The following is a 23,272-nucleotide window of genomic DNA, read 5'->3' as shown; positions in this document are numbered from 1 at the left end:
GAAAAGAAAAGAAAAGTTTCTGTATACAGAAATAATTGGACATATATTTTTCAGGTTGGCCAAATAGTTTATTTTACCCAAAATAAAGGACATTCAAAGCAGCTTATTCATAATAGTCCAAAACTGGAAACAATCCAAATCTCCATCAACAGGAGGATAAACAATTATGGTACATCTATACAATGAAATTACTACTCAGCAAAAAAGGGGAAAGTACTACTGATATATGCAACAGCATGGTTGAATCTCAAAATAAATATGCTGCATGAAATATGCTAGACAAAAGAAGAGTACATACTGTATAATCCCAATTATATAAAACTCCAGAAAATGCACTACAACTATAAACTATAGACTATAGTGACAAAAAGCAGATCAGTGGTTGCCTGGAGAGGGAGATGGGGAAGGCACAAGAAGGAAAGTTTGCAAAGGGACATAGAAACTTCGGGGAGTTATGACTATTTTCACCATCTTGACTGTGGTGATGGTTTCATAGGTGTTGATGAGTTGAACTGTCTTTCCCCAAAATTTGTATGTTGAAGTCCTAACCCCCGGGATGTCAGAATGTGACCTTATTTGGAAATTAAGTCATTGCAGATGCAATTAGTTGAGCTGAGGTCATACTGGAATAGGGTGGGCCCCTAATCAGATATGACTGGTGTCCTTATACAAAGAATGCCATACAAAGAGACAGACACATACAGAGGGAAAATGACGTGAAGACAGAGAATGCTATTTACAGGCTAAGAAACACCAAAGACTGCCAGCAAACCACCAGAAGCTAGAAAAGCAGCATGGAACAGCTTTCTCTTCACAGCCCTCAGAAGGAACCAACAGTGCTGACACTTCATCTTGGACTTCTCACCTCCAGAACTGTGAGACAACAGATTTCTGTTCTAAGCCACCCAGTTACGGTACTTTGTCTCGGCAGCCCTGGGAAACTAACAGAGGTAGGCACATTGGTGCATTTTAAGTATGTGCAGCTTACTCTACACCAATTGTACCCTAATAAAGCTGGGGTTTTTTAGTTTACAAAATGAAGAAACTGAAAAGTAAAAGGGCTAGGGAAAAACAAGGCCCAGCTGGAGACAGGAGTCTCCATATATGGAAAACAAGGATATTAGGTGAACAGATGTGTACTGAATGCGGAGGCATCTGGTCCACCCTCAGTTCCAAGAATGCAGACAGCCAGGCCTGTTCCCTCTGTCAGAAGGCTGGAGGATATCTCTCTTTAGAACTCTCTGACTAGCCTAAAATAGAAGACCAACATTCCCACACTGAAGTTCCCAACAAAACACTTGGCCACATCAGTCGTCACAAAAACTTGGACAAGCCTCACCCATATGCTCAGAGCTGCCCATCAGTGTTTTAGTACCCTACTTTTAAACTGAAGATGGAATAAATATACATAAAAGAGCATCTCGAAGGAAATAAACCATGCAGACAGATAAAAACATCAGAAAACAAACCAACCAGCCTATCAATATCCTCTGAGATAAGTGAAATTATCTCCATCCTTGAAATGACTGCAGAAATAGAAACTCAATAAAAGAATGAGAAGATAAAGTTGAGAAAATCTTTTAGAAAGCAGAGCCCGTGGCTGAGTGGTGAAGTTCACACATTCCACTTTGGCAGCCCAGGGTTTCGCCGGTTCGGATCCTGGGTGCATACCTAGCACTGCTCATCAGGCCATGCTGAGGCAGCATCCCACACAGCAGAATTAGAAGGACCTACAACTAAAATATACAACTATGTACTGGGGGGCTTTGGGGAGAAGAAGAAGAAGAAGAAAAAAGATTGGCAACAGATGTTAACTCAGGGCCAATCTTTTAAAAAACAAAAAAGCAAGCAAGCAAGCAGAGCAAGAGATGAAAAGAGAGAACAATAGGAGAGAAACAATAAGAAAGCTGAGCATCAGTCCTGAGGTCTAATGTCCTCCTCCATCAGAAATCAGTCACGTTTCCTCAAATGCCTACGTAATCTCATCACCAGAGATCCAGGAAGCACCACAACTCAGAGCAAGTCTACTCCTCCCCTACACAGGGCCCACCTCTGGGACTGAGACCAAGCCTCCCCATGCCTCCTTTGTCCTCCAGCATCAAGGATCAAGGGAGAGTCTGCATGCTCAGAGCCCCAGGCACCTTCCCCAACTGTCCTCAACTCCATCAACAGGGGTCAAAGGGAAGACTTGGCACTAGGACCAAGTGTGCCACTCCCCCAAGGGGGAAAGGGCAAGGTCTGCACTAGGACTAAAGCCATGCTTCTCAGACAACTCTGCTCTTTCAACACACAGAGTCGCCATTACTATCTGCCTGGGGTGAACCAGGATTAATCTCACTATCCCCGTCATTTCCTGTTTGTGTCCATCTCGGAAAGGGTCATCTCTCCTCTCCTGCATTCTTCTCCAAAAGGCTCTGTACAGCCCCTACTGTCTTCATCTCCGAAACTTTCCCAAAGCCTGAAACTCTTCCACTATCCCCTGTAGACTACCATTCCGGCATCAGCAGAACCCCCTCCATCCTCAGTCTCTTCTCTGAGCATTCCCTTTACCTCGCTGCTCTAACAGAAACCTGCTCTCCCCTGACAAGCCAGCTTCCGCTGCAGCTCTCTAGAGTACTGGCTGTTTTTCTCCCACAGCCCTCCTACCACTGAGCCTGAAAATGAAATCGGTGTCCTCTTGCTTTCCTCACTGTTGCCCAGCTACTCTCCTTCTATCTTCCCTAAAATTCCCAGTTCCTAATCTCATCTCTTCAAATTACATATACTAACTACCCCTCTCCATTGCCGTTATTCCATGTTTTCTTCAGCATTTTAGCTCCTAACTTCGTACTCCCTCAAGACTATTCCTGTCTTAATTCTTGGCAATTTCAAAATACATCTAGGTAGAGGATTTCTCCTACAACTGATGCCAGTTTCTGGAACACCTCCTCTCCAAGGATCTTGCCATCTATCCCTTCTTGCCCTCATGCATTCAGTCCCATAGTCATACACTTTATCTCATCATAAGATAGCTGCAATCCCTACATAATTCAGTTCCATGTATCTTCTCTCCACTATTCCTTATCTTTCCAGCTCATTCTCTCTGGACCCCAACTCCAAAAATCCTTCATCCCTACTTGGCACCTCTAATCCACTGTTTCCATCTTCTTTCCAGTGTGCCTTGATGTTTTCCTGGATGTCCTCTGAAACCTCCTTACGTAGTTTGATCTCCAGGTCCATCATTATCATCACTTCCTTGCACACACCCTCACCTCCTCAGCTCTGTTATACATGCCTGGTAAAAATCTAGCTCTCTACCCATTCCACGCCTGCACCTGTGCAGCTAAATGTGGCTAGAAAAATGCATACAATAAATGCATTCACACAAACCTCTAACATACCATGTTATTTACTTATTACTTACACTTATTATTATCTGGTCTCCCCTTACTAGAATGTAAGGTCCACTAGGGCAGGGATTTTTTTTTAACTGATTTGTTCACTGAAACATTCCAAGTGCCTAGAATAGTGCCTGTTAAATAGCAGTGGAATCTCATTCAACATTTGAATGAATGAATAGGAGTTCCAAAAAGAGAGAACACAGAAAATGAAAAAGGAGAAAATCAACAACAAAATCATTCAAGAAATTTTCCCAGAACTGAAGGATAAGAATTCCGAGAACTGACAGGGGCCCATACCATGCATGAAAACTCCAAACCACATCACTCTGAAATTTCAGAACACCAGGGAGAAACAGAGTATGATACAAGCTTCCAGAGAGGGAGGACAAGATCGGAAATCAAAAAGGTCTTGAAATTCTCCACAGCCACACTGGAAGCCAGAAGACAATGAAGCAATTTATTTAAAAAAAAGAAGGAAAATGACTGCAACTCAGAATTCTATACCCAGTCAAACTGTTAACCAAGAGGGTAAAATGAAGATATTTTTAGGCCTGCAAAATTAAGAAAAATTTACAGCCCACATACCTTTTTCTCAGGAAGTTACTGGGGGATGTACCAAAATAAGAGAATGGATAAGAAGGAGGAGGGCATAAGACATTACAAAAAGGGAATCCCACCTGAACCATGGGCAGAAAAAACTCTGAATGATAATGAAGGGCGGTCACATCTCTGTACTGAGGCAGCAAGCCATTAAGCTCAGAATGGGATGAGTGAGATGCTCCAAGAATCAAAAAAATGGAACTGAGAGCATACTTGATGCATTTGAAAACACTTACAGTGGATTTAAACTACTGCTGGAGAGTCTGCAGCTAAATTAATGACAATGACATAGAAAATCAAGCAAATGAAAAGAAAAACCATAATATAACCTTAGGGGAAATAAGGAGTTGTAAGGAGATGAAAGGCAATCCTAGAATGCTACATGGCTCCATTGTGAGTAGTCTTTACAGAGTCCTAATAACATAAACAGACTGCAATTATACTTCCTTTAGTAGGAGGATGTGGGCATGGGAAGTACACGTGTGTGTGTGGTAGGGACAAGGGATGAAGGAAAGCTAAATCCCCATCTTCCATAAAAGGATGTGAATAGAGAATGCGTGAAAGAGAACAAGAAGCAACATAAGCATGTTATACAGAAATGTACAAGGACAGTACACACCAAAAGAATCAGCTAACAGAACCAAATAGGAATGGCCAGGGGTAAGGGTGGAGGAGGCAGGACAGGGCAGGGAACTTCCGTCTTCATAACAAGCTTTGGAGAACTGTTTGACTCCTTAAACTATGTGTCCTACAAATTTCTTTAAAAGAATAGGAAACAACAAAGAGGCAAAATATGAAATATCTTTTTATCCTTCAAAACTTACTTGAGTATTGATGTTTGAAATAGGCACATTTCTGTCTAGTATACGTTTTAGTTTGCTAACATTTTAGCATGTGATTTGATCAGTTACAGTTAACATTACCTTCCAACGAGAAGAATGCCTTTACCTGTGATAGTAGCTCTTCCTTTTCTCCAGCAAGTTTTCGTAGCCTTACATCTAAAACAAATGAAAAAGGCTGTAAACTGAATGTGTAATGATGCAGTATGTAAACAATTAAAAGTAATTCTTTGAATTCATACACAGTAAACATTATCTAATAGACAACTTACAGCTCTGAATATCAAAAGACATGAAGGCTTTAATGGTGTTAAGGAAAAGTACTTAATCATTCAACACATATTTATCAGGACACTAAATACAACATTTGCTCCCAAGAGCAGTGATTTTCCATTTAAAGAGACAGTGAAATACAAAGATCATTTCCTTGTCTCAAAAATTTGCAGGCTTTTACCAGTAGACAGACAACTCAAAAGCCAAGGGTGCTCCCCCAGGCTTAAGCCCTTAGCAGGAGAAAACAAAATATGGGAGAGAAGACAGGGGTAAGAGTGGGACTGAGAGGGGAAGCTGGAGCAAAGAAAAGGGGAACACAATGCTGGAAGAGGCAAAGGTCCACAAGAGCTGGCGTGGGGAGGGAAGGGGACCAACTCTAAGACGTGGGCTGTCAAGAGCTCATCTGAGGCTTGGTAGCAGGATCACTAAGGCTCACTCCTGGCCCATGATGAGGGCTGCTCCTTCCCAAGCATGCCTTAAAATAGGCCCCCTGGACTGAGGGGGTACCCATACACAAGTAAACAAAGCAGCTGACGCCAAGCCAGCGCTCCCCACAACCAACCAGGGTAACAGCCAAATCTAAGTTCTGGTTTCTTCAGCACCTTCCAAACAGGCTGAGGAAACACTGAGCTGCCCACAGCCCTACACTCATTCCGTTCTGCAGAGCAGCTCTCTCACTCGCCTAGCGGGCATCTTCTGCTTTATCAAAGTGCTCTACAATTAGATTTCTGGAATTCTGTACATTAGAGAATGTGCTTACTAACTTTTAAAGTTTTTCGGCTTCCTCCCCCTTAGAGTATATCCCACTCCTCTAGGAAACCTACATATATGAAAACAAGATAAAAAAGAAAAAGGATCCTTTTTTAATAAGTAAAAGTGAGTTGATGATACCATACCTATCTGTGCTATTCTTCTTCTCTAGAATAGGACTCTTAGTGGAAGTAATGGATGGGCATCTGTGTGGTTTCCTGAGAGAGGTGTCATTAGATTCTCAAAGGGTTAAATTTAAGAGGCTTAGACTTTAAGAGGTTCAGAAGCCCTGTTCTGGAAATAACATTCCTCTGATATCTTCTTGGCCGTCTGTTTCTTGCCTTAAGAAATGCAGTAGCAAAGAGCTACAGAACCCTGGGATAAGTAGCAGAACATAAAACCAGATGCTCCAGGAAGAAGAAACTTAAAACATACTTGGGAAGTTCTCTACCAGCCCACTGGTTCCTTGGGACAGGTGTGCTGGATTATCTCTTTGAAGAAGGTTTATATTTAAGTGAAAAAGCAATGTGCTATATTTAAGTGAAAAAGCAAGACATACACACCCACAGTGCTTCCATCCAGGGGGCTGATAGCTACACTTACTGCCTTACAATGACCCAGATGCTTGTTTTCCAAGGTCAAGGATGTCTGAAGACAATGTGCCCAGATTTCTTCCTGTTAAAGATCTAGACAGGATTCAGACAGCCCTTGTGTTGTTTTTGTTTTCCAAGATGTGATATAAACAAGCTGGGAGTCCAACAGGACATTAATGCAAGTCAACACAGCAACCAGTATCTTACCTAGTGGCCCTTCTCCTGCTGACTCCAAGACCTGAGCAGCTTCCTGAGACACAACAGTGATGGCTCCAACCACTGGTTCATGATTGACATCACCATTGGGAGTGCCATCAGGGATTATAACTAAGCCATGTTTCTGTGGGAAAGAGAAAAACCCACCATCACAAAAGATGGCCCACATGGAAGCAATATGCTCTGTGAGGTGACTCTGTGACAATATATGTTTGCCACAGGTAAAACCTGGTGAAACTAGTTACATGGAATTTAGTTCTGTAGAAGAAATGACTTAAACCTACCAAATCTGGATTGAAGAATAAACACTGTGGTTTTATTCAGGCTAGAAAAGATGACACGACAAAAAGGAAGGAAGAACACAGCAGTGAGGGACTTGAGCTCCAGGCTAATGCTAACATACCTCTCCTGTCTTCTCTGTCTCCTTCAGGTCAGCCAGCTCCTCTCTGAGAGCATCTCGCTCACTCCTAAGGCAGGCAATGTATTCTTTCTGTTTCTCTAGGGCCTGGTTTTAGACAAGGTAGCAAGGGAAAGAATAGCAAAGAAAAAGAGCAAGTGAAAGGTAGCAGAGAAGTACCTAATTCAAATAAACAAAGATAAAGGCATAAAAGGCAAAGAAGCAGTTAACAGCTTGGAAACAAGCAGTTAGGTATGGGAGAAATACAAAGTTATATGGACAGACATCAGAAGAGAGTTTTAATAGAAACTGGTTAATGGTGCATAAATTCAGCAAAACAGGCTTATCAAATCAGGCAGGAAAACAAATCTTTATTTTCCAGTCAATGAAAACAAACAGGAAAAGGAAGATGAAGACAGCTATAACATTAAAATAGTTTTTCTTACTGACCTTCTTAGTACATTTTCATTTGGTGAATCAAAAAAAACATTTCACGTTTAACTAAAATATTCAAGAATATCCTTGACTTTTTAAAAAATAAAACAAAATGGTTCTGGAAGAAAAATAACCAGTATACATACGGTATTTTAATTAAATATTAGGTACAATGCTTATTCTCCAAGCAGTGTAGCAAATATTCCTCAAATACCACTTAATTAAAAACTCCAAAGTTCTTAATCTCCAAAGTGATTCTCAAGGACCTATTTTGTTAATTTAATTAAATACAATTGAGTTATTTGGTTTTCCGGTATTCCTTCAAAATGTGAAACATAAAAAGAAAACACTGACAAAATAAATACAGCCCACCTATGTAGGATAACAGAACATGCACTTAGGAATCAGAGTTTTCAGTCCTGGCACTTATTAACTTATCTATGCCTCAGTTTCCTCATCCAAAAAACAGAAAGGATAACAGCAGCACCCACCCATCCATGGCATAGGTGTAAAGGAGTACTCAGCGTAAAGCACTGCCTGCAGTGCCTAAGTCACCAGGGAAGGCTCAGGAAAAGCAGCTGGTGTCTCCTTGTGTATTTTCTCTCCGTTGCCTGAATCTCAAAACTGTCAGAGCTGAGGAGGGCAGTGCGGAAGCAGGAACACATTTTGGTCATCAGTGACAAATCAAATCTACTCTACGTAATAAAGTAACCCAGACTTCAAAACACACCCAGGTTTAACAGTCTATGCAGGGACCTGACAGCTGGGCTATTTGAAATAGCCTTTCTCTACACATTTGTTCATATATTTAATGTTTCCTGCCAGCATTCCCATTAATCCAAAAAGTTAAACTACATCAGGTAACTTTCCTCTTGGTTTATTGGGTTTACAAGTGGACTAACTGATGGCTGAATAGTTGGACAATTTTTTCTATCATTATAATCCCATTCTGCAACCAAACTGGGAAATAAGTAAATAAGGGAAGACAGCAACTACCATTGTGTAGCTCCAACTATGTGGCAGGCACTGTTGTACGTATATAATTTCACTCTTATATATTATATTTATATATATAATTTCTCCCTCATCTACCCTGTATTTGTCTTATCCCCATTTCACAGATGAGAAAATTGAGGCTCAGAGAGGTTATATTGTTTTCCCCAAAGTCACAGTAAGTGGCAAAGCCAGAAAATGAATTCAGTAACTTTTGGTTCCAAAGCCCTTGCATACTTCTCTATCACAGTCCCATGAAGGGCACAGCTACGTTCCCTGATTGTCATCTCAAATGCTGCTAGAAAAGTAGTCCATTAGGCAAGTTCTACTCCTTACTTACTTAAACTGCAACATCAATATCTAACTTCCTTTCAACAATTTACATTCACACTATGTGATGTGTCTTGAGTCTGCCTGTAAATTAATAATTTGAGTTTCTAGCATCATAAGGCATCTACTCTAACACTTCAAGCTAATATTAACACTCCCTTACATTAATAAAAAATGTAACATTAGGACAACAAAGCACAAGCATTACTTTCCCATCTGTTGACAGTCACTTTAATCTCTGTTGGGTTAGATATTTTTGGTTATTGGTATCTGCGTGCATAGTTATGCCATGCATCACCACATATAACTGGGTTAGTGATCACTGTCACAACATGCTCTAGATAAACACCACCACTGAATATAAAAGATCTCTTAGGAACAGACCAACTTGAAACTAGGAACCTAGCAAATGCTAGCACGTGCCATCTGCTTCTCTTCCACATTTTATAGTGTGGATTTTATCTTTACTTTTGGACTTTTTAACTTCATCTTCCCATAATTATGGGTGGGAAAATAAAATACATCCTGTAAGTTCTTCCATTTCACCACAAAATTTGCAGACTACTGAAATACCTTATAATTGGACCAAATGCATTCACGCTGGATCTGAAATCCTTTGTATTACCTAACCATATAACCACTACCCTTGTGTTTACATTCAATAATAGCTCGAGCAGATTTTTTTTTAGGGTAAAAAATACATGCTTGTGGAGATCTAAATCATTCTTTACCCCTGACCTAACCTCAAATTCTAGTGTTAAGAAGCCTGAAAGATGATGTATAACAGGCTGAACTTTTGGGCAACAGGTTAATTCTCTGTATAATTGCACAGGAGTACAAATATCTTTAGTCAGAATGGGAGTGAGTCTTATGCTGGGCCACAGAGAAATATACAAGTCTTCTGTTTACACTGATTCCACACATGGCACCTGGCACTTGGAAATGTCTTGGAGCTAGGGGCACAACCACTAGGATCGATGAAGAAAGAACTAAAGAAAACAACTTTAACATGAGAATAATGTTCGTGTTCCTTTATCAAGGTACTAAAGTTAAATCTTGAAAATGAAGCTAGAGACAAGTGACGCATAGGTAGTCAGTGACCATACTGAAAACGTGTCTTTTAAATGTTATGGGAAGACTAGCTCACATGCATCTGGATGGCTACTATCAAAACACCAGAAAACAAATTCTGGTAAGGACTGGAAATCCTGGTAGAGAAACCTCTGGTGGAGAAGTTGGAACCCTTATGCAGTAGTGGTGGGAATGTAAAATGGTACAGCTGCTATGGAACACAGTATGGCTGTTCCTCAAAAAATTAAAAATAGAATTGCCGTATTACGCAGCAATTCCACTCCTGGGTATATACCCAAAGGAAATGAAAGCAGAGTCACAGAGATATTTGCAAACTCATGTTCACAGCATCATTATTCACAAGAGCCAAAAGGTGGAAGCAAACTAAGTGTCCATCAACAGATGAATGGATAAATAAAATGTGGTACATACATATGATGAATATTATTCACTCTAAAAAAGGAAGGACATTCTGACACACGCTACAACATGGATGAACCTTGAGGATATATGTTAAGTGAAATAAGCCAGTCACAAAAGGACAAATACTACACGCTTCCACTTATATGAGGTCCCTAGAATAGCCAAATTCATAGAGACCGAAAGTAGAATGGTGGTTGCCAAGGGCTGGGGGGAGGAGGAACTGGGTAGTTGTTTGACGGGTACAGAGTTTCAGTCAGTTCTGCAAGATGGAAGAGTTCTGTGGATAGATGGTGGTGACGGTAGCACGATAATGCGAATGTACTTAGTACCACTAAACTCTACACTTAAAAATGCTTAAAATGGTAAATTTTATGTTTCTGTATTTTACCACAATTTAAAAAACATTTTTGAAAGTCAGAGGAGGGATGAACTACTGACACATGCAACAACTTGGGTGAATCTCAAGAGAACAATGCTGAGTGAAAAAAACATAATTCCAAAAGGTTATATATTGTATGATTCTGTTTATATAACATTCTTATAATGGCAAAACTATAGAAACGGACAACAGATTACTGGTTACCAGGGCTTGGGACGGGCTAAGGGAGGTAGCAGACATGGCTATAAAAGGGCCACAGGAAAGATCCCTCATGGTGGTGAAAATGGTCTATATCTTGACTATATCAAGGTCAATATCCTGATACTGCACTACAGTTTTGCAAGATGTTACATTTGGGGAAAACTGGATAAAGGGCATACAGAATCTCTGTATTATTTCTTACATTTGCATGTGGATCTACAATTACCTCAAAAAAATTTTTTCATGTTTAACTGTTTAAAAAGCCAAAGGAACACATTATTATATATCACATAGAAAGAAGATACCCTCTTATTCATTCAATAATGCCAAGAAAGTTAAAAATTCAAATAATTTATATCTTAACTATCAGTACTTCTTTTTGGTAGAAAAAAAGTTTTGTTTTGTTTTGAATAGCTATTTTATTGGACTGAGAGATTTGGGGTTTTTCTATAACTGGTCCAAAATAATCAGTTTTAAATACTAAGATAATTATACAAAATAAAAATCGTAGACCTGCAGATCTGTGCTAAAGAAAATTATGTAAGGTCCTATAAGAAGCCCATTCTAGATAGTGACCAGATTTTAACTAAAATTACAAATTTCGTTTCATACCCTACTTTGTGCCATAAATTTTTTCATGTCTCATTTTAAATTCCCCGAGGAAAAATTTAAATAAAATCAGTAGTTCACAATCAATTTCAAAACTCTTAACAGAGTCGTTCATTTATACCCTAGAAGGCTCTTCTAGCTTTGGGCAGAATTTTAGAAACTCGGTATTTAAGTATCAGAAACTCCAAAAGGTAGTTTTATTTCTTTAACACTTTTGGTTTACCAAACTCTTAAGAAATAATTTTGTTCCCCATGTATTTATTAATAAGAGAATAGGGTCCTTGGAGCCATGAAAAGAACTGGATATCAGAACACCTCTAACAATGGTGGTATGATCCAGAGGGTCTCACATCCAGGCATGTCTATCACAGGTGCTTTGAGGTGTCTGCCAACTTTCCCGTACCCTCTCTAATCTCAAGCAGAACAAGACTTTCTCGCTATGTCTTTAGGCCAAGGGTTTCCTTCTCTCTGTTTCCTCCAACATAGCCCTTCCTTGACAAAGTAAGCTTCTGGCAGCTATGGCTGTGTAGTTCCCATACTGCAGAACAGAGAGCTCATGCCATGAAATGTTATGTGGCTGCCAGTCAAAGTCCACACGGGACAAACTGATGGGAATTTTTTCAGCCTCCTATGTACCTGGAATCTACCTAAAGGGCTTAGCAAAAAAGCACCGAACTCTTTCCTTATCTGGGCCCTTGCTTTGGGGAGTTATGGGGTTATAATTAGAGAAGACATCACAGTTCGGCAGCTCTAGCAAATCTTACATTCCTATCCACTTCCGTAATTAAACTGATTTTAATCTCTTCCTATTTTATTCACCAAGGATTTATGGGATGCTAATAACTTTTCCCCACTCCCACTCCTTATCCTCTTGTTTCTTATCCAAATTCTTGCAATATAAGGATATCAAGTTACCCACAGCATTTGAATTAAATGCCTGTGGCTGCTTCTCAATAAGAATCCTAGGGGAATAAAGAAAACTTCCTTAGAAAGTTCCTCCTTGTAGGTTTCACAAGACCAGAGACAGCTAGGAAGGAGAATTCTTTCCAGGCATAGTATCAAGTTTTCCCATGGAAGTTTCTTTGTCTTCTGTTTATTCATATTTCACTCTGTATAAATGCTCAAAAATAATTAAAAGGACAGACTTTTAGGAATCTCTAAGTTAAATTATATTGGTCTATTCCTTAACAATGAGCTTCGGACTAAAGCCCAATTTCATCTCATACCCTAATGTTTTTATCTTTCCAAAGAAGTGTCTCCTGGAGGTCAAACACCTCTTTTGTCATGGTGTCTATTTTCTCCTGCATACGTTGATTCTCCTGCAGAGGAAGAGGGGAAGAGAAGTAATAAAAGAGCAGAAAGGAAAAAAAAGGAAGGGGTTGGAGGGAGGAAAACAGCAAAAATAAAGCTAATAAACTTAACAAAAGGGAGGAAAGTCTGTGATGAACAGGAAAAGCAAGAGTTGCTTGCTAAATGGAAAGATGATATCCAGTGTCTTGGAGACATGCCTCTCATTGGCTTGCCACTATAAAAGTAAGAAGGGACTAGGAATAACTGTTCCAACCGCAGCTATGTGGCAGCAAGCCAGTTAGCGTTTCCGTGTACACAGGGCTCCATATGTGTACTCTTCCTTTGATAAGTGCTTTTTTCCAAACATGGAACAACTTACATGTCTAAGAGGGAAATTCAGATTTGCTTATAAACAAATGATTCTTATAGAGAAGAAGTAGTAGTTTTGAACTTAATTTTTTTAAGCAGAACTAAAAAAATACAAGAGGGACGTATCTTGGCTTAATCCTTTTTAATTTCTGTCAGCAGAATCTATGATAGCAAGATGATCATAAATTATGAATGAACAGTCACATCAGTTTTTAAAAAACCAGAATTTAACATTTACCAATTCTCAAACAACTCTTCTGATTAGGCAGTGATGCTCAATTTACACCCTTATATTTAACAGATTTTCTTCATGCATTATTGGTAAATTATCATCTCCTACTTTTCCTACTCACACATTTCTTATCTACTTTACCATGTGATTCTCAATTCTAGACCAAAAGCATTATTTTGTCATATTCAAGGTTTTTCATCTAAAAGATGCTAATTCTAAACATAAAAAACACCTAAAACTAAGATTTTTCAAGTTTGTATACCCAGCACCCTAGGCTTTTAAATAACCACAGTGACAAATTATAGAAATCAAGCATTACAATTTCTCTTAAATGCAAACATCAAATTAAAAACTAGAACACTTAACCAATTCTAACTTAAGCTATTGAATCTGAGAAGTAGCTCCCAAAGCAGTTTTATTATTCTTTAGAAATCATAAAAGGGGAAAAGTATATATCTTAATTAAAAAAGAAATGACAACTGGCTGGCATACTGACACACAAAAACACAAAAAGGACAAAAAGGGAGAGGACCTCACATTATTTTTAAACACCAGCAGGATACAGAATTTGGATAATATGCTTCTCACTATATATGGAAAAATTAAGGCAACTAACTTCACACGTAATCTGCTATTTTCAAAGGGTTATGTGCTTCTGTATTTAGAAATCACAAATTCTACCTGCTTCCCACAGGCTACGCTCAATTTTATTATTCTCAAGAATGATGAGAAGTAACAAAAATCCAAAAATAGAAAAACAGTCATTTCTTCTATTAAATGGTTTTAAAAGTTATTTACAGGGACAGAGATTGAGGCTGGTCTGTGAGGGAAGAGAAAAAGAGTGGGAGGAAAAGGGGGGAGGGGTGCAGATCTGACCAATGGATGTGGATGAGTATGAGCAAGGTTAAGTGAGGCATCTCCCAGGGATCATTAAGAGCTGGCTTCCTGATATTCCTCGCATGTCATCAACACTAAATTAACATTAGATGCTCTTGATAACCACACCAAGGTAGGGGAAAGGATCCCTTCCCAACAAATTTAACTCCATACTTTAAAAAACAACCACCTCAAGAGGAAAAACCACATTTAAAGAGAAAGAGAGAGGCACGCAGGGTTGTAGGCACAAAAGGATAATAAATGCTTTCAAAGATTTCTTCAGTAGATCACACTGCTTCCCATTCCTAAGATGCTGCCACACTGTGGCACTCAGACTTCTGCCACCAGCAGAAACCTGAACCTCAGCATTGGTCAACTTTCACCTTTTTGTATATAAGGTGTCTTGACAATTTCTTCTTTTCATTTAGCCATCTCAGAAATGTATCTATCTGAGTGAAGATCAAACTTCTTACTCCTCAGGAATCACATCCCCAAAAGATAGCATTCAGCAAATTGCAAAGAATAACGGTACTCTGTAATTTTTCCTTTTGCCCATTTCCTAAGATATCTTTAGGACAGAATGTGCTTAGGAACAAAACAATTACAAAAGTTTCTGCTATTAAAAGGGGGAATATTTATAGGGTTCACAGTACTAATTTTTTAAGCGTGCTTTCATGTTTCATGTCTGTAAAATTTTAGGGTACAGCCAAATGTGAAGAGACAAATAAACTCTTTGTGGTATTTTAATTCTTTCCTCCTAACACACACCCCCCTCATCCCATTCAATGCATTTTTTCAAAATTAAGTATTTCCACAGTTCAGGCACATACCTCAATAAGCTCGTCTCTTTGTCGAAGGCCTTCTTTAAGTTCATCCATCTTATGTTGCAGCACACTACACATATGTTTCTGCCTTTCTAACTCCTGTTATTAAACAAATGATATGGTTTACACAGACCATGGCACATGACAAACTGGAACATCTACAATATAATAATACAGAAGCTAAGTATGACCTCCAGATACACACCTGGGCTGCCAAAGCATAGTAACAAAAATTCTGTATTCTATGGAAAAGTTCGGAAAATTTAAATTTTTCATCTCAGAGGATTATATATCTAGAAAACCCAAATTTATCAATGGCAAAATTACTCTGAAAAACGAGATGACTTAGTAAAGTAACAGGTTATAAAAACAACATACAAAATTCAATAATCTTCATAGATACAAAGAAAATCTGAGAAGATATAATAAAGCATCAAAAAATAAAATTAAAAAAATATATACATGTAAACTTATAAGATATATCCAAAATCTATATGAGGAAAATTATATAAAATATTCCTGGAAGACAGACAAGTAGAACTGAACAAATACCACCTTCTTGGATAAAAAGACTCAACATCATAAAAACATCAGTTCTTCCCTAAACTAATCAGTACATTTAATCCAATCCAAATAAAAATACAATCAGGTTTTTTTCTCATCAGAGCAAGACAAGTTGATTGTAAAGTTTATTGGGAAGAAAAACATGAGAAAAAATAGCCAGAAAAAAAAGTACTGATAAGGAAGAAAGCTAGCCTTACTAAATATTAAAACATATTATAAGGCCTATATAATTAAAAGAGTGTTGTAGTGGCACATGAATACAGACCAATGGAGCAGAAAAGAAAATCCACAAATAGACCAAATTACATATATGAATATTTTAAACAACAAAAAACCAAAAAGAGCATCTCAAATCAATGAGAAAAAATAAGACTTTTAAATTAGTAATGGTGGGATATCTGGAAATCCATAAGGAAAAAGAAACTTGGAACCATAGCTCACACCAAACACCAGGACAAATTCCAAATGGATCAAAAGCATACAGAAAGAAAAGAGGGAGGGAGGGAGGGAGGGAGGGAGGAGGAAAGGAAGAAAGGAAAGAATTACCAGAGAAAAGATGAGAGAATTTCTATAACCAAAGAGTGGGGAAAACATCTAAAAAATGACTCAAAACTCCACAAGCAAGAAGTGGAAAGGGGTAATAAATTAGACTATATAAAAATAAAAACTTTTGAATGGCAAAAGACACTATAAGCAAAGTAAAAACACAAATGACAAACAGAAAAAAAATTTACAACTTAGAGACAAAATATTATCATCTCTCCATATAGAGAGCCTCTAAAATCAGAAAGAGAAAAAAAACACTACTACATAGAAAAATAGGCTAAATTAATGGACACTTCACAGAAAAGGAAACAGAAATCACTCTGACTATGAAAACATGCTCACACTAAGAGAAATGTAAATTAAAACTGTATTTCTCACCAAAACACTAGTAAAAGTCCAAAACCTTGATAGTATATTCAGGAGAAAGTACTATGGGGAAGGAAACAGCCCGTCTCATACATCTGGTGGGAATGCAAAATGGTATAACCCCTACAAAGGGGAATTCGGCAGTATCTAGAGAATTACCACACCTTTCAACCCAGCAAACCCACCTTTATGACACCCATGAGACTGGCAGAAATACAAAAAGATCTATGAAGTACATTATTTTTACAGGACTATTTTTAACAGCAAAAGAATGCAAACACCTCGAATGTCCATTAATTAACAGGGAACGGGTGGAATAAACTATAGTATATACACACAATGGAATAACTATACAGTGATAAAAAAGAATAAGGAATATCTCTATATACTACAGTCATAAGGTGATAAAATCAAGGTGCAGAACACTATGTATAGTATGCTATCATTTTCTAAGAAAGGAGGGATGCAAACAACACATATTTGTATATATACATAAATTTCTTTGAATGGCAAAATTTATATATCTTCTTAGATTAAAAAAATGGAAGGATAAACCATTTAATTTTAAAATTCCCTTAAGGAAAGAGGAAACAGGGATGAAGAGACAGACATAGAAGACTGACTTCTTTGAATATATTTTCTTTGTTGCTTTGACTTCAGATCTATGGAAATATTTTACAGAATTGAAAAAATTAAATTTAAACAGCAATTCCTGGTGGAAGCAAGCCAACAGATAAATGGATAAACAAAATGTGGCATATACATACAGTGGAATATTATTCAGGACTGGAAATCCCATCGCATGCTACAACATGGATGAAGCTTGAATGCATTATTCTTAGTGAAATAAGCCAGTCACAAAAAGACAAATATTATATGATTCCACTTATATGAGGCACATAGAGTAGCCAAACTTATAAGAGACAGAAAGCAGAAAGGTGACTGCCAGGAGCTGGAGGGAGGAGGAAATAGGGAGTTGTTTAATGGGCACAGAGTTTGAGTTGTGCAAGATGAAAAAGTTCTGGGGATCTGTTGCACAACAGTGTGACTATACCTAACATTACTGAACTGTACACTTTAAAATGGTTAACATGGTAAATTTTATTATATGTTTTTTACCACAATTAAAAGTAAAGATCATTTTAAAATTAAAATTTAAAAAGCAATTCATAAATGCTAAAAATAAAATGCAGTGTACCTAACTATATATCCAGTTAGTGGCGTAAGCACAGAGAGAGAAACTATTTCAAGTAACTTTTAAAAACAATGGTTGAACTATACATAGCCTAGCGGCAAAAACACAACCAAACAGAACAAAAAACTTTTAATCATTTTCAGTAATTATATTGTTGGTGGTAAGATTGGCATTCTATTCTGGGTAATGTTGAATAAAGCAATGAGAAAAGAATATAACATAATTACATATTCTCCCTAGTGACTTTAAGAACAGGGAATGGTAGTGTGGGAAAAAAGGGGTATACATGTGTAAGACAAAAGAGGTTAAGCAAAAACTCTGGAGTACTGAATATGAACTAGAACTATCAGCATAAATTCATAATATATTCTGACTTTAAAAACAAAAAAAAAATACCTTATATACATGATTTCCCTGATACATCCACTAAAAAGGCCTATAAATAGTGACCAACTTGGTAGCAAGAGCACCCCAACATGTATGCTGCTCCACTAAAAGAGAAACAGGGCTCCTTGGACAAACAGCTGACTCCTGGTCTGGAGGAGGAAATGCACCAGATGAGCATGGAAGACCCTATGCTAGGCAGAAAGGAAGCTATCAAAAGCAAGACTCACATCAAAATTACTTGGGAGTCAACCTTGAAGAGGTTTGCATTAGTTAAAAGTGGGACAATTTGAGAACCAGTAACAATAAAAGCTATATGGATTGAAATCATCAAAGCCTTTAATTCTTGACTTCATAATATTTTTTTAAAAAACCATATAACTGGTCACTATGAGAGGATGTTAAACAACCAATTATTTATTTTGAAAACTCATAAATAAAAAAATCAAGCCTTTATCTTGCCTTTCCCATATAAACTGTCTCATCTGAGTAATAAGAGATGAGAGGATGGGGCTGTCCCGGTGGCGCAGCTGTTAAGTATGCACGTTCTGCTTCGGCAGCCCAGGGTTCACCGGTTCTAATCCGGGTGCAGACATGGCGCCGCTTGGCACGCCATGCTGTGGTAGGTGTCCCACATATAAAGTAGAGGAAGATGGGCACGGATGTGAGCTCAGGGCCAGTCTTCCTCAGAAAAAAGAGGAGGATTGGTAGCAGTTAGCTCAGGGCTAATCTTCCTCAAAAAAAAAAAAGAGATAAGGGGAAATTTCTCTTTGAAGATGGACTTAATGCCATTCAATAAAGCAAAGGAAAGTGAAATGACAACCCACTGAAAGGGAGAAAATATTTGCAAATCAGTATCTGATAAAGGACTTGTATCTAGAATATATAAACTCTTATGACTCAAGAAAAAGACAATCCAATTTAAAAATGGGCAAAGGATCTGAAAAGTCTTTTCTTCAGAAAGATACACAAATAGTCAATAAGCACATGAAAACATAGTTGAAATCATTAGTCATCAGGGAAATGCAAATCAAAACCATATCTGCAAGGATGGCTGGCAAAAAAGTCAAGATCAAGTGTTGGTGAGGATGTGGAGAAATCAGAACTCGCCTACACTGCTGGCAGAAATGTAAAATGGTGCAGTTGCTTTGGTATAGTCTGGCATTCCTTAAATGGTTAGAGTTGCCACATAACCCAGCAATTCCACTCCTACATATATACTTAAGAGAAAGGAAAACATATTTCCACGCAAAAATTTCTACACAATGTTTATAGCAGCATTATTCACCATAGACAAAAAGTGGGAAAAGAAACAAATGTCCATCCACACACACAAACGGACAAACAAAATGTGGCATACTCATACAAAGGAATATTATTAGGCCACAAAAAGGAATAAAGTACTGATGCATGCTTCAACACGAACCTTGAAATATTAAGCTAAGTGAAAGAAGCCAATCACAAAAGACCACATAGTATATGGTTCCATCGATATGAAAGTCTAGAATAGGGAAATCTATAGTGACAGAAAGGAGACGAGTGGTCACTCAGGGCTGAGGGAGGGCAAGAGGTAGGGAGATAATAGCTAAAGGGTATAGGGTTTCTTTTTGATGTGATAAAAGTATTCTAAAACTGACTGTGATAATGGTTGCACATATCTATCAATATATTAAAAAGCCACTGAATTGTACACTTTAAATAGATGAATTGTATGATATATGAATTACACCTCAATAAAGTTATTTAAAAACAACAAAATACAGCAGTAATGACAAAATTAGAATATCCTATTTTGCAACCCCTAATCAACTAACATAGTAAACATCCGGCTATAGCATCACAAAGAGAGAGACAGCCATACATCTGGGCCTCCTGAAGGAAGATAACCCATGAAGCAGACTTGCCAAAATACTAAACTGTATTTGATTAAGCCTGTAAACCTAACTACCTATTTACAGGAAATACAGGCGAAAAAGGAATATGTTAAAGTTGACACCATGGGGAAGAACCAGCAAAACCCCTAAGACTGTTGGAACCTGTTAAGACAAGCAATCCAGTTTCTTCAACACATAAACTGCAAGAGAGAAAAAATGAGACCAAAGGAAACCTATAAATAAAGACATGACAATTAATTCCAATGTGTGGAACTCATCTGGAGCCTCATTTTTTTTTTTAAGTGTAAAAAAGAAAAATCGTTTATATGACATTTGAGACAACTGAAATTTTAACAATGATTGGATATGTAGTATGAAAGAATTACTCAATTTTTCAGATGTGAAATGGTCTTGTGGTTATGTTTAAAACAGAGAGAGAGAGAGTCCATACTATTTAGAGAGCCATACTAAAATTCATGTTAAAATATGGGAGACTTAGGACTTGCTTCAAATAATATGAGTGGAAGAAATGGACAGGGCAACACTGGCCATGGGTTGATGGCTGCTGGAAGTAAGTGATGGTTTAGAAGGGTTGATTATATTCCTCTATTTTTCTGTATGTTTAAAATCTGTAATAAAACATTTTTTTAAGTCTCAGATAAGCTAAAAAAATAATTCCATACTAAAATGAATAGCTATTAAGAAAAGAATAGTATACTTGAGACATTCTTAATCAGGCATTCTGTCCCTAAAGTAGGTATAAAGACAATGTTTAAGATGCAGTTATTATAATCCCAGCAGGAAGCACTAAAGACATTTTGAAAAATCGTATTAATATTGTTGTTGTTGTAATCGAATGGTCCCTCTTCTACCCTTACCATCTGCTGCTATGATGAAACATACCAGAGTGCCTGACTTTTTTGTATGTCTCTAAATATGAACATTCTACTGTATGAGGCAATATCTGCTTAGAAGAAGAGAGGTCAGGGTGAAGATACGTTAGAGAGGGAGATTATCACAAAGTCTTCTGCAGCATAGTACATGAAGCCCATTTCTAGGGTATTAAAAAAGCTTAAAGATTTTTCAAATTTGAAATCACAGATTGTTTTTTAAAAACAAATTTAAAAAACACAACTCTATGTATACTAAGATATCTCTGTATCTTAGAAAACGAGAGAAGAGAAAAAAAGAAGTTGGTTAAAATAGCTAATCATGTTGTGTTTTTTTAATTTTAAAAATACTCAAAGACATTTGAGGAGATGGAAAGATAAGAACTCATTTTAGTACTGGCCATTAAATACTTAGCATGAGATTTTCTTCTAATGTGCCAGAAGCAGAGAGCCAGAAATAGATATGAAAAATGCATGGGAAGGCAAAAAAGGAGTCCAAGGACTGTAGGTAAAGTATGATGGCTCAGAATCTCCAAAATTGGCCAATGAGATACAGGAAGAATGAAGGAGGAAACCACCTATTGCCACCAAATCATATTCTTTAATGGGCCACTGTTATCCAATATGAAAATACTCAGAAGCCTCTTTTTCACCTCTCTAGACACAAGTCTTCATATCCTTACTTTTCATTTTTAATAGACTTTATTTTTTAGAGCAGTTTTAGGTTCACAGCAAAACTGAACAGAAAGTACAGAGTTCCCTTATAACCCCTGCTCCCACACAAACAGCCTTCTCCATTATCAACATTTCATTTGTAACAAGCAATGAACCTACATTGACATGTCATTATCACCCAAAGTCAATAGTTTACATTAGGGTTCACTCTCAGTGTTATACATTCTATGGATTTTAACAAATGTATAATGTATCCACCATTATAGTAACATACAGAACAGCATCACTGCCCTAAAAATACCCTGTGCTCTGCCTATTCAACCCTCCTTCCCCCAAACTCTTGGTAAACACTTACTAACGCTTTTTAAACATGACCAAAATAGACTGGAATGAGCATTTTCAGTCCTCAAGGAAAGAAATTCTATAGAGTCTACAGTAATAATGCTGGCCCCTTAAAGGTTATATTAACACCTTCTCTCCCTCTCCTATGTACAAATTCAAGTTGTTGTTTCTAACATTTCACCAATGCACATTTCCTAAATTATTTTCTGGGTTTTTTATTTTTGCAATGTAGTGGCAATTCATTTTTTGGCAATAACATCCATTTGTTCTCCGCTTGGACTGACATCAACATTTTTAAAAGACCAAATCCAAAAAGCTTTTAAGAGAACCCAATTTGTTTTCTACAGTTGTCAAAGGGCAAATCTGGACCTTGGGCAGTGGCTTTTATCTTCCATCTGCACATTTTAACAATATAGCTTACAAACTTCTAAAGAAAACATCTGTCCACTTTTAACCCATGTCTCCACACTGCTGTTTTTAACAACTGGTTAAAGACTTCTCTCCAATTATTTAAAAAATGGGTTCTCTCGAAAAACGAAAAAAAGAAAGAAAAAGTGAACTATCTCATTGAAAGTCTTTGGAGCTTTGTGGAGTTCCAGCCAGTTAAAACAGGAAGAAGTAATTCACTATAATTGTCCCAATTAAGAGATAGAAGACAAAGATAAAATTTGAGTTATATTCTATTTTCAGAAACTGAAGGTCACAAGCTTTTTCTTAAGAACATAAAATAAATCTTATAAAAATTAAAAAAGGAAAATATTTCAGGACCTGATATCTTACGTTCTATCAATTTTCCTGGACCAATCAGTTTTGACTGAAACATCACTCTCAGGTATGCTGCATTCTTCTATCAACCTCAGCACTTTTTAAATGGCAGGTTTTCTGACCTAAGAGAAAGGCGTGATACAAGATGAGCAATTACCTTTGATTTTTCTTCATTTTCTCTATAAAATTCAGCCATCTGTTCCTCCTGTTCTTCAATAACATCCTTGAGGGTGTCTACCTGGTAGATCAAATTGTTCTTCTCATTGTCTAACTGTGCATTGGAAACCATGGCCTTCTTGTATTTTTCTTCCACTTCAGACAAAGACTCCTAAATGAAAGTCAAAGTCATCAGACTAACATCTAAAATATGTTCACTGCTTATATGCAATATAACAGGAAACTACAGCACAGGCACAAACACATCAAGATGCATTTTTGCAAAATACAAGCAGTAGGTTAACTCCTGGTTTAGTAACATGCACATCAAACAGGAGGACAATAATAAGCCAATAATGCCATTATAAGAACTTTATGTGCTCTCTGCTACCCAAGAGAACAAAACCAAGCAGCAATGTAGCCTCTGAAAGATGA

At 37.5% G+C, this 23,272-nt stretch overlaps 1 protein-coding gene across 50 annotated transcripts in view; it reads right to left on the bottom strand.

The window, feature by feature from the left end:
• The window catches only part of LRRFIP2 (LRR binding FLII interacting protein 2), a 112,038-nt gene that overhangs the window by 5,822 nt on the left and 82,944 nt on the right, over nucleotides 1-23,272 (bottom strand). For 24 of the 50 annotated variants that reach the window (XM_008528014.2, XM_008528020.2, XM_070577287.1 and 21 more), the window contains 6 exons: nucleotides 22,839-23,009; nucleotides 15,087-15,179; nucleotides 12,716-12,808; nucleotides 7,055-7,156; nucleotides 6,643-6,775; nucleotides 4,929-4,978 (listed from right to left, as the gene is read on the bottom strand). In XM_008528014.2, the coding sequence (XP_008526236.1) occupies nucleotides 4,929-4,978; nucleotides 6,643-6,775; nucleotides 7,055-7,156; nucleotides 12,716-12,808; nucleotides 15,087-15,179; nucleotides 22,839-23,009 (642 nt within the window). The remainder of the gene's footprint in view (nucleotides 1-4,928; nucleotides 4,979-6,642; nucleotides 6,776-7,054; nucleotides 7,157-12,715; nucleotides 12,809-15,086; nucleotides 15,180-22,838; nucleotides 23,010-23,272) is intronic. The other 26 variants (XM_070577288.1, XM_070577297.1, XM_070577298.1 and 23 more) reach the window with 2 other exon arrangements.

Source organism: Equus przewalskii, chromosome 15, assembly GCF_037783145.1.
Source record: "Equus przewalskii isolate Varuska chromosome 15, EquPr2, whole genome shotgun sequence".
In the NCBI taxonomy this organism is placed as follows: domain Eukaryota; kingdom Metazoa; phylum Chordata; class Mammalia; order Perissodactyla; family Equidae; genus Equus; species Equus przewalskii.
This window is presented reverse-complemented; position numbering and strand designations above follow the sequence as displayed.